Below are 12,605 nucleotides of genomic sequence, written 5' to 3'. Positions count from 1 at the left end.
ATGCTTCCGTAAATGAGACAAACTGCTCCTTCCTCAACACTCGCTCTTCTTTTTTTATGGCACTTTGTATTTATCAAGTGACATATAGCGATCACAATTTCTATTTTTCTGTCTGTCTGTCTGTCGGTCTCGCTTTTGCTAGTTCGGGCACTTCCAGATAAGCTAGGACGATGCAAGTTGGCAGGCGTATCAGGGACCAGACCAGATTAAATTAGAAATAGTCTTTTCCCCGATTCGACCACCTAGGGGGGGGGGGGAGCGAGCGAACGAGATAGTTGAGAAGAATTTTATTTGCCGATAAAATAAATGACTGTTCATCATAAGCGTGGCTTGCTGGTCTATAGGTATGATTCTCATTTAGAGTGCGAAAGGTCTCAGACTCGAATCCCGGACCACCCCAATTTTTACATGAAGAAGATCCGAAACTAGATACATGCTCAATATAGTGATCGCTAAAAGTTGGCAGGCGCATCAATGACCATTAAAGTAGAAATAGTCGCTTTCTCGATTCGACCTTCTGGGGGGGGGGGAGTCGAAGGGCGGTTAATTCGGAAAAATAAGAAAAAATGAGGTTTTTTTAACTTACGAACAGGTTATCGGATCTTGATGAAATTTGATATTTGGAAGGACCTCGTGTCTCAGAACTCTTATTTAAATCCCGAATGGATTTGGTGACATTGGGGGGGGGGGAGTTGAAGGGGGAAACCGGAAATCTTGGAAAACACCTAAGAGCGGAGAGATCAGGATAAACCTTGGTGGGAAGAATAAGCGCAAGTTCTAGATACGCGATTGACATAACCAGACCGGATATGCTCTCTTTGGGGGAGCTGGGGGGGGGGCACTTCCAGTTTTTAGCGAATTCGGTGCTTCTGGACGTGCTAGGACGATGAAAATTGGTAGGTGTGTCAGGGATCTGCACAAATTGACTTGATAACAGTCGTTTCCGCGATTCGACCATCTGGGGGGGGGTCCTAGATGGTTCCCCCGTCTTATATTTGTAATAATTGCCAATAAACAAAGAACAACAAATTGATAACTCTAATACCAAGTCTAATTTTAGGTTTTGACCTCGTCACAAGTGCCATATGAGCTCTTGGCTCTTGTTTTAATAATAAATAGACTATAGTATAAAAAAACATATATACTAAGTCTTTGTCTAATTCATTTTTTTAATTCTTTTTCTTTTTTCCTTTTATCCTGTGGTGTTTGTTCCATACTGAGATATTCTGGATGTAAATCATTTCCTTGTTTCCTCTTCCTTTTCATTTCTAGAGAATAAATTTGTTTCCTTTATATATTTTTCACTTAGTTTTGCTATATTTCCTTTCACTTTTCTAACTTCACTGTTAACACTCGCTCTCTACATTAAAGTTTGACTTTTGTCACAATTCCTTGCTCAATTACAATTCCTGCTCAATTACAAGGGTTGTTGAATTTGAACAAGAATTATTTTTAAAGAATTTGAAGATTTAAGTGTAAAGAGCAAGGTTGAGAAATGAGCAGGCCCTCTCATATGCAGACTAATTTCTGTCACGTTTTAAGTTTCAATGTTGCTCCTTGCTTTCAGTTGAATTTTTTTTATTATTTAATTTTATTTTAATCTAATCAATTTTGTCTCTTGAAAAGGAAACTAGAACTTTCAATTCCCTATCGATTAAGCTCCCTCCTAAGATTCTATGACCACCCTTTGTATACGAAATGGATGGGGAAAGTAGAATGTATAGAAGCTATATTATTCTTTCCAAAGTGCCCCTAGGGGGAGAACTTGATTGATGGGTGAGGGCTGATGTCCAAAGTATGCCGTTTAGATATCAAAACCCCAATCTGAGCTCTGTGAGGGAGGGGAATCAGTTTATTAAATGGAAGTCAAAAGAAAAATAACCAGAAATGCTTGTCGGGTCGAATCAAGTGCTTTAGTAAAACATGACCTAGTGAGAAATAACATACTATTCGGCACCTTTCTTAAGTTTGCGATAAATTTGACTTCAGCAAGGGAGAAGGAAAGGTGGCCTTATTTTCAGAAGGGGTTGTTATATCTTAACCAAATTTAATGGAGAGTAAAAACTAGTGTCTTCTGTGTGCTTTTGGTGTGTCATTACGTGACAGTGCGCCTTTTTGTATTCTGTAGTGTGACCCTACTAAAGCTAAGGGTATTGTATACCTGTGATTACTTAATTTACTTTTGACTGTTCTAGACACTGTTCCTCCTCGCCCGACATCCATAATTGTATGCTTGTAGAAGGTATACTGTTTATGTTGCCTGCAAACTGCATTAGACTATGTATTTTATGTTAGATTTAAACCATACATGTTTTCTTGTTAGATTAAATCTATGTTATATTTAAACCATACTATATATTTATATCAGTTTTTGGATTAGTCTAGCCTCCAGTAGAAAGTCTTTTTTGTCTTGACACATATTTTTTACAGGGATATCTTTTCATATCTGTCATTATAAATACAAACAGTTCGTTGATTCAGTTGATCATGCAGTCAATTAAAAATGATCTTCAATCAAGAAATCCGATATTTGTCAATTTGGCACTCCAATGTATTGCTAATATTGGCAGCAAAGATATGGCTGAAACATTTGGAGGTGAAATTCCCAAGCTGCTTGTTTCCGGGTGAGTCGCTTACGAATTTACTATGTCTATCATCCCTTTATGCCTCCATGGTCAATAACATTTTCTGAATTGACTAACTCTTGGAACCTAAGAACTCAATAGATGATAGTAAATAGCGACGATGACCACACTGCCTTTCCGTATCAAACAAACACAACTTAGAAACAAGTGGGAAATTTTCTCAAGACAGTGGAATTCAACTCAGCGAATATTTCGGCCCTATGTCCAAGGGCCGTCTTCAGCATAAAACAAATATATATATATATATATATATATATATATATATATATATATATATATATATATATATATATATAACTTAAAATGCTAATTAAAATGCGAACATTGAAACTAAAAATGTTTTTAAAAAACTTCTTAAAACAACCCTATCATCCTTACTTCAACGAAGTTCAACCAGGACTGCCGAAATATTCACTGAATTGAATTCCACTGTCTTGAGAAAATTTCCCTACTGCTTCTAAGTTGTGTTTGTTTGATAGATGATAGTCTTTAGCTCGTAGAAATTTGTTAACAAAACTATTAATTTGTAGTTTCGATTTTAATTTCTTAGGGTTTTTGGAAATATCGATGTCTAAATTATCATATTTTTTTCTTTACTTACCTTGAAGTCGGTCCGAAAGGGAATACATTCATAACGTGCGTTTTATTTTAGAGATTCAAATCTAAGCTATTTGGATCACAAACTGCACATTTTCATGCTTTCCCTTTAGAAAATCCTTGGTTAACTAAATAAATTGTAGTCCGGAATTTTTCCTGGATTTTAGTGATATTTTCTGGATAAGATAGTTTCTACTAAATTGTATCTGTGTTTAGCTTACATAATAAAGTATGTTTTTATATGCAATTCAGGGACACCATTGACTCGGTAAAACAGTCAGCAGCCCTTTGTCTCCTGAGGCTCCTTCGCACATCCCCAGAGATAATACCCAATGGGGAATGGACCTCAAGGATTGTTCACTTACTGAATGATCAACATTTAGGCGTTGTAACTGCAAGTACGAGCCTTATTGAAGCTCTTGTAAAGAAGAACCCAGATGAATATAAGGCTTGTGTCGGACTGGCTGTTTCCCGCCTGAGTAGGGTAAGAAAGCAGTTAATCATTTCTTCTACTGATAAATGTGCTAGTTATATGTAATCATTTTATGCTATTTGTAGTTTAGCTTATTCCTCATCATCAACTTTTTATGAAATCCAAAATCAAAACAAGCTTTGTGTAGTTCTCATAATTTCGGATGATTGGATGATTTGTATACTATCATCCAAACTAAGGTACATCCACGTTGGGTGCTAGAGGAAGGGCTATATTTGTGACCCTCCCCTTTTATCTGATATGGTTCTTGTTCTGGTTTTTCTTCCCATGGTTTCCAAAGATTTTTATAAAATTTGTCTGGTTTTGCTATTTTGGTGAATTTAAGTCTACTGCCAGAATTGTCTACCTCCCGAAATGGTTTTTATGTACCAGTCTACCTAGGTGTATCCTTTTTGATTTGCCACAGTTTAAGACTCAACTGTTTACCGGACATAGTTTTGGTGTAAATTAGTAACTTCTTACTGCAATCGCCTAAACACGATTTTTTTTTGCGTGGAATTAGTGTCTCAGATTTAACCGAAAGTCATATGTATGGAAGAATTTTAAGAAGAAGCATAATGCTTAAAAAAATTGATGATTTCTGAGAAGTAATACCGTAAATTGAGTTTTTAAGAATTGTCGATCTACTCTACGTTTAATATGTTGAAGATCAAATGTTTTTTCTTTCAAATAAAGTTTATGCGGGAACACTTTTGCCCAGTTTTGCAAATTTGGTTTTCAGTCAATCGACAAAATGTTCTGTTGATTGATCTAATTATTAATCTTGTTTGGTTCTTACGATAGGAGTTCCCGTTGTTTCCGAGAGCCCTTTAATTCCTCTTTTTCTATCACAAAAGAACTTAGGAAATAAATGTCTCAATATCAAAATTGTTTTTGCTTGTCTTGAATACCTTTATTTTAATTGTGTTAGTTGTGCTTATGGTGTCCTACCCGAAATTACTAGGGCTCAGTTTCTGTTTAGAGTTTCTTTTACTAAAAGCTCGTTTTTTTGTGAGCTATCTATCTATTCTTTTAGTGCTGAAACTGCCAAAATTTAAGTTTTAAGCTTGAAACTGCTTTTTCATTTTGTATAAAACTGCTAAAAACAAATTCCCCCAACTATCGATTGTTCTGACAGAAAGCTGTTCGATAATTTGAAGCAAACTAGACAAAAACTGATGATACAGCAAAGCAAGATGACGGTTTCTACTCAATAAACACTAATACATAACTAATATTATTTCTTAGAGCCAGCAACTATTTATTGTGGTTTCCTACAGATTTCTTGAGAGATAAGCTACCATAGTAGGCTATGCTGAATGACATAAGCTTAACTACTACTAGACTTATGCTAATCTAAATTTGAAAATAATGGCAAAATACCCTTCTTTACCACTTTTGCCAAAACTAATATCATGCTATATCGACTACATTTTTGCGAATCGTTTGGACAATTTTTGTTAGACAATAGTTGTTTCTATGAGCTTCTGGAAAATTGTTTGCAAACATAGTTAGTTAATAACTGAACGGTAGAAAAAAAACCTTTAGGTGCTACTTCATATATGCTCGTAATACGGAAGTAAGCTTAAAACGAAAGTAATTATGAGAAGTTAAAAAAAAATATAACTTGTGTATTGAGCAACACACAACTAGCGATGCAACCGTAAAAAAAATTGAATGCATTTCGTGTATAAAATAAATGCAATACAAAAGGTAACATATGGTTCTATAAATAAAAAAAAAGATCAAGTTCGACAATTAAACGCTATATAAAAAAAATAAACAAAACAAATCCTTGCTCATGTCATTTTTCTTTGAATTACTAAAAATTGATTTGTTTATTAGTAATTAATTTTTAATGCAAGAATATTTAAAATTCAGCAGAAATTTTGCTTGAATTTAGTAGTTTTTGGTTTTGAAATTGGTCTGAAGTAGTGATGGGACGATGCCTGAATTTTTTCTGAATCCAGTTTTATTCCTGGCTCTACCTTGATATTTTGGTTCCCATACGATTCCTGTTTTTCTTTAATTTTTTTTTTATTTCTTATTGGCAACAATTACAAGACTAGGTTGGCATATTAACTAATTGTGTGGGCATTAGGCATGTTACTGATGCAGCACATTGCCATCAATGATTTGCTGCTTCGGAATTTTACGTTGACACTACTAAGGAAACCTCAAATATTCTGGATTTTGAATTATTTTTGAATTTCGGATTTAACATTAATAGTGAAATAACCAAAAAAAAACTCAAAACTTAATCGCCTACCAAGAAGTTAAAATTTGTTCTCCTCATGGTACAGCTAGGAAGACCAAAAAAAATGCAATTGTAGCCGCTGTAGAGGACTTTTTTTCTCTTCAGTAAAAGTACTTGCTTCTTGGGCTGAAATATGCTTTGCTTCCTTATTTGTTGATTAGTCATTTTTGTAGGTTTGTTTGATCTACAGTTAATGTATTTCAACCATAAGTTATTTGTTTTTCAAGGATAAGCTAAGATGCTTGAAGGGACAGGGCAGCTCTCCCCTCAAGAATAGTAATAATAACGTAATGTATTCAAAAACAAGCGGGGTACGAACAGAGAAAAGGAAAAAAACGGAAATACAACATCAACTTCTGAACAACAAAACTAAGCACTAAATAAACCGGCCAGCAGCTGAAAAGGCCCAAAGGCAGAGAATTTTGGACAGGCCTTTCATCCAGCTGTTTATGTAGGTAGTGATATTAGTAACACCAAACTGTGATATAATCCCTGTGCTTCTAGGCCAAAGATCTAGTAATAAATAAGAATATAAGAAACTTTTTGACGTCGTTTAGTTTAAGCAGTACAGTAAGACCTAACATAAATAGAACCGAACGGTTGCTGAAAGCTGATTTTACTTAGTGAATTATGACTATAAAATAATCAATTGGTCTGTTAATTTAAAAAATCCATTAGTAGGCCCTTCAACCTTAAAAGGCTTATGCTACAGCTAAACAGGTATTCATAACAGAAAGTTCGCCACAGGTGGAAGTCCTGTCTCTACTTATTAATATTCTTATTTAGATCAAGTTAATTCCGAAGCATATCAGGATGTATCAGAGACCGTCGAAACTAGTTGTTCATACTATTTACTTCGTTTACTTTCATTTATTTATTTTCTTTAATTTATACCAAGTTTTGTTTGTAAAAAGGCAACTGGCAATGTCCCTGACTCATTCTATTCCTATATCTATATCTATTCTATATCTATTCCTAGCAGTGGGGATGTTACATATTTAATTCCTTAATTCATTGTGTGTTTGCTCTTGGTTTTATTTATTATATTATTATTAATCTATATATAATCCTCTATTCCTTTGTCTTTTGGTAAAGTGATAGCATTCCTTTGTAGCTCTAATTACAATGATCTGAGCAGTAGGATGTGCTGAAATGCTCTTATCATGTTGCTAATATAACACAGTAGATCTAATCTGCCAATGTATTCCAAGGAAGGATTTTTTTTCTTTCTTTTTTCGAAATTTTAAATCACCTATTTTTTAACCACTTTGGAAAGATATCTAGGCTAAGCCTGGAAACCTAAATTTTTGCGGTTTTAATCTAGCTTCAATTGTCCGTTTTACTAATTGTGAAAACTTTCTCTGTTGGAACAATTCTAGTTCTTGATTACTTGTCCTTTTTATTTCTTCTGTGTTCTTTTCTTGTCTTTTTTTATACCCCAACAAGCCTGGCCTAGGGTTTTATAGTCTATATGTACAATTAATCTATGCTTTTTGACCTTTTTTCTAGTAAAAACAAGTTCATCGTAGACTATTTATTTATTGTCTTTTTTAGAAGGTTGAATATTTTATTTACAGATTGTAACGTCAAGCTACACTGATCTCCAAGATTATACTTACTATTTTGTTCCTGCTCCATGGCTAAGTGTAAAACTCCTAAGGCTTCTACAGAACTACCCTCCCCCTGATGATCCAGGCATCCGCGGTCGCCTGACTGAATGCTTAGAAACAATCCTAAACAAAGCCCAGGAACCACCGAAGTCTAAAAAGGTTCAACATAGCAATGCTAAGAATGCTGTTCTTTTTGAAGCGATTTCTTTAATCATTCATATGGACAGGCAAGTGTTAATGTAGTTTAAGGCTACATTTACTCGTGTGTGTATTCCAGGAACGTTTTTTGGGTAGTTTTCAAAATATAAGTGACATTTTAAATATGTTGTCTGGGCGAGAAATATGGACAACACCATCAATTTCGTAGTATTTATTTTCTCTAATATTATTAATATTTAGCTATTGAAATTATATTGAATACTGAATTGGCTCTAAATTTAGAATCACAATCAGTATTTCTGAAATCAAATGTTGTAGTCACAGCCAAGGCCAAGCTAAGTGACATAGCTTTTACAAAAAAAAGAACAAACATAATGGTAGCTTTACTGATTAAAAACAGTGACAATAAAAAGTATCAAAGGTTTGTCCTGAATTTGTGTTGAACGAGTAGATCACTGTTACGACTGTTCGCATTTACTGCTACAGGTGAAAGGAAAATTCAATGATAAGTAAGTATGTAAGTTAGATGGCACTAGACCCTTAAGATGTATAGTCAATGGTTTGAAGTCAGGAAAGGATTGACCACCCACCTTGTGCATAAATTGGAAATGCCGATCACGTAGGAACGGTAGCGTGATCGATTACGATCACGTAAAAAGGGCATTTTCTCTTATTCTTATTCGTTTATTCTTATTTTTTCTTATTTTCCTTATTCTTTTATGTTATTTCTTAGTATTTCAAAACCAGTTTTTTTCGAAGTTGAGGGGACCGTATTTTATGATTATTTTATGAAAGTGGTATACTTTCGGTTCATTACAATCCTGATTGTGCGTCTCTGAATAGCTTCAAGATCTTCAAGAACTGGTCGCATGTAAACATTTTCTACAAAGATAGGGAGAAACGCATCACTTGGATTTTGTTTTCATTGAGTTGAAGGCCATTGCTGCATCATTTTTGAAGGAAGGTTTTGGCTGGCTTCATTACTGAATTGGGGATACATTTTTGATTTTTTCTGAAGTAGAAAGAGGTCATCACGTATTTCAGTCTATCTTCAAATTCCAGGAGAATGTGTTTAATTGCTGCTAAGAACAAGCGTGCTACTAGCTTTGTTCCTTGTGGGATGAGAGAGTACACACTGGTGGTGACTTGGTGGAAAATCAATGACCAACAGTAGAATACACTTTCTGGCACCCATTATTTTTAGGTTATTTATTACTGTATAGTTGTCAATCAAGTCAGAAGCTTTGCTGTAGTCGACTGGAAGTAAGTAAAAAAAAGCCTCCTCTATCTGGCCACTTCGTATCAGGTTGTGCATTTGGGTTCCTAAAATGACTGCTTGATGGTTGATGAAAGAAATAAAGATGGCCTATTCTATTTAAAGTTTTACTGATAATGCTCTCTGATAGGAAGCAACATTAGTGTTCAATCATAGTAGTTCATTGTACACTTCGAAGTGGGAAACTTCTGTAGATGTTTCCTTAGGGATTTCGGCATAGAGGGTCTCTATTTCTCTTTCCATGAATCAAAGGTGAATAGAAGATGTAGCTGCGAAGAAGGATCTAACTTCATGTGCTCTCATTAGTGTGCCATCGTCTTTCTGTATCATGCTGTGACAGCAGGAGGGTTATGTTGCCAATTTATTTTTGTACAAAAGATATTCTATTGATCTTATGTTTCTCTTTAAGAGTTTAATTTTGGGTTTGACCAAGTCCCTATTTTGAGCTTTCCAAAGTTCTGACGCAAAACATGGCCGTAACTCGGTATTTTTCGAGTTTTTATAAACTAAGCTTTAATTCTTGAATTGGTACCTACGTTTTAGAGTATGCTGAGGGGCTGCCAAAAAGAAAAACGACCACAGCCTTTTCGAAGAAACTTAAAACGAAATTAAAATATATAAAGGGGTAAAACTTATAATTAAACTTTAGCTCTTATAGCTGTGTTGTGCTTATGTTTGATTGTCATACCAGGTTTATTTTAAAAAGTAACAGCTCTAGTGTATCATATGCGAGTTCCTTTTAATTTTCTTTTTTTTATAGCGTATGGGTATTTTTCTTATTCTTTTATGTTATTTCTTAGTATGTCAAACTTCTTTTTTTTCAAAGTTGGGTGGACCGTATTTTATGATTATTAATATTGAGTCAAAACCAATATTTACAAATTTCATTAATCTAACAATTTTCTTTTGGGAAAGGGGCACAGCAACCTCGTTTGGTGTCGTATTAATTTTTGTTTTCTTATCAGCGATGCAAGTCTTTTGGTGCGTGCATGCAATCAGCTTGGTCAGTTTTTGTCACACAGAGAAACAAACCTCCGTTATTTGGCGCTGGAATCTATGTGCACTCTGGCTGCTAGCGAATTTTCACATGAAGCTGTGAAAAAACACCAGGAAACTGTTATCAACGCACTGAAGGTATTTGTGCTCATTTATTTGTGTATAATTTTCTCTTGAATGCAAAAAAAAAAACAACACAACGTTCTTTGCCCTTTAACGATTTGACCTTCCTTTGGAGGAGGGAAAGGGATTCGAGATGACCGTTAAATGAATTCCAAACAAACTCTTTGAGTAGTAAGAGCTAGATTTACAGTTGTACTTTTCTAAACTTTTCTAATTGAGTTTGTCCTCAATCTTTCTCCTGTTTTTTTTAGGGTGGGGTAGGAGGAGGCTAGATCTTCTATGATAGTCCCGAGTTTAATGCAGGTTGATAGAGTTTAGTCAAGCCTGGTTGACAGTTAGTGGTTGTGGTTTCAGATTTCTTTGCTTGATCTGAATTTTGTGGTGAAAGGGTTACACATCGATTCACAAGGCTACATTGTCCTACGTTGATGGAATAGCTACATTGTCCTCCGCATCCATCAGATCTTGGTTAAATGTGGTAGGGATTTAATGAGCATATTCTTCTGGAATCAAATGACAAATCAGTGTTTTGACCTTGTTTAATTTTTCGCATTATATGTCTCCATATCCGTATGATCAGTAGCAGCAGGAAATCTTCTAGGGTTGTCACATAGGTAATTAAAAAAGAAACTTAACTGATTCAGGAAGCTATGAAAAGAAGTATTGAATATATTTGTTTTTTCTTTGCTTCACGCATGTGAAACTTGTAGTCTAATTCAATGGCGAACGACAAACGTGAAAAGGAACATAGCCATTTTTACATGGGGTTACATAGTTGCAACTGCTGCTGCAGCCAATGGGTCACTGCTCTGCACATTTCACAGAACCTCTGCACTGAAATTTTATTTGTGTTTCGCAGTACTAATAAATATGTCATATTTTCCTTTTTCTATTCATGGTGGTAACATATGAAGGAGCATTTGATCCTTACTCGGATTCTGGGGATGAGGTTATAACGGACTCCTTCTTCGAGTATTAGTCCAAAGGATGTAGAGATAAGACAAAATATTTTTTTTTTAAATCGCTGTCACAAGCACGATGGATCGACTTTGAATTTTGGGATCAAGAAAAATATATATATAAATAAAATTAAAAACGTCTATAGGCATATTCGAACGCGAACTGACAAATGAAATTAATAGTGGGTTTCAGACCTACATCGTACGGCCTCTGAATTGCAATTTGAACCGTTTTGCAATAAAGTAAATAACAGTTATAATCATAATAATAGAAGAATTTTTTTTTAATATTTTTAATCAGAATTATTATTGAAGAGGATGTCGGATAAGTTCTGGTACTGTTTTGCTCAAATAGAAGTAGTTGAACGCTTGTTATGGTTAGTGAAACGAAGAAATGCAGGAAAAAGAAAGCTTGGTAGTTGTAATCAGCAAATTATTGCAGATGTATTTTTTTATACCGTGCCACTAAATTATTACAAAATTGTTTTATAGGCTAAATCGTTTACATGGTTGGTTTTTTTTTTCAGTGAGACCTCTAAATGTCGATGCAGTCATGTTAAAGAACGTTCTATCGAGTCCCAATTCATGCCTCTTAGTCTCTAATAACATTGTTCTTTTGTTTTTTAGACGGAAAGGGATGTTTCGGTTAGACAACGTGCTGTAGATCTTTTGTATGCTATGTGTGACAAAACGAACGCCGAAGAAATCGTTCAAGAAATGTTAAATTACTTAGAAACAGCTGATTATTCCATTAGAGAAGAAATGGTAAGTAGTTAAAAAATTCAAGAGGAGTTGCATTTTTTTTCTCTAGTCTTGTCTTTAAAGCCGAATGGAGATGATACGCTACGTTGGCGCTGGAAAATGCTTCAGAGTGATCTTTGTTTCTGATTGGGGATAAAAGTTTGTCTTCTAAGGTTTTTCATTTTAACACATTTTCTCTAAATTTACACTGTAAAATTGCGCGAGTTAAATTATTATCTTACCAATTTTTCACCAAAAAGAAACAGGAAAAGTTGCATCGCAGCCATACGCAAGATACTAAATTATATGGTTATTATATCTCGGATATCGACTTGCAATATCTGTCTTCTCAGTGTACAAATAGTCTTTGGTCCATGGACCCTTGACCAACTGTCACAACAAAATAAAAGAACCTCATTTTTTTTGGCATTACTTCTGTTTCCTGAGAGCTAGATGAAGTGCAAAATATTTTCGTTTTCAACATTTTGTTGTATCCAGGAACAGTTGAATACTAGAGTTGAGAGTTTAAAATTTGACAATGTGGACGATGGTTGGAATGATTTTAGAAAAACAATTTATGAAGTTGCTGATGGTGTTTTAGGGAAGAAATCTAGGATTGCAGCTAGGAATAATCGTGAAAAAGCTTTATGTTTAATAGAGAAGAGAAGGGGCTTGTACAAGAATTATCTGAGTCATTGATCATCTGAAGACAAAAGGAATGTAAAGAAAGTAGAGAAAGCATTAAAATATGAACTAAAGAGGTGTGAAGT

At 34.7% G+C, this 12,605-nt stretch overlaps 1 protein-coding gene across 2 annotated transcripts in view; it reads left to right on the top strand.

Moving 5' to 3' along the window:
* The window catches only part of LOC136025185 (AP-2 complex subunit alpha-like), a 64,689-nt gene that overhangs the window by 14,935 nt on the left and 37,149 nt on the right, over positions 1 to 12,605 (top strand). For both annotated transcript variants that reach the window (XM_065700978.1, XM_065700977.1), the window contains exons 3-7: positions 2,431 to 2,624; positions 3,495 to 3,726; positions 7,549 to 7,808; positions 9,982 to 10,150; positions 11,722 to 11,859. In XM_065700978.1, coding sequence (XP_065557050.1) covers positions 2,431 to 2,624; positions 3,495 to 3,726; positions 7,549 to 7,808; positions 9,982 to 10,150; positions 11,722 to 11,859 — 993 coding nt within the window. The remainder of the gene's footprint in view (positions 1 to 2,430; positions 2,625 to 3,494; positions 3,727 to 7,548; positions 7,809 to 9,981; positions 10,151 to 11,721; positions 11,860 to 12,605) is intronic.

The sequence above is a fragment of the Artemia franciscana genome, chromosome 3, assembly GCF_032884065.1.
Source record: "Artemia franciscana chromosome 3, ASM3288406v1, whole genome shotgun sequence".
Taxonomy (NCBI): domain Eukaryota; kingdom Metazoa; phylum Arthropoda; class Branchiopoda; order Anostraca; family Artemiidae; genus Artemia; species Artemia franciscana.
Note: the sequence above shows the minus strand (reverse complement) of the source record. Positions and strands in the feature narration are given on the sequence as shown.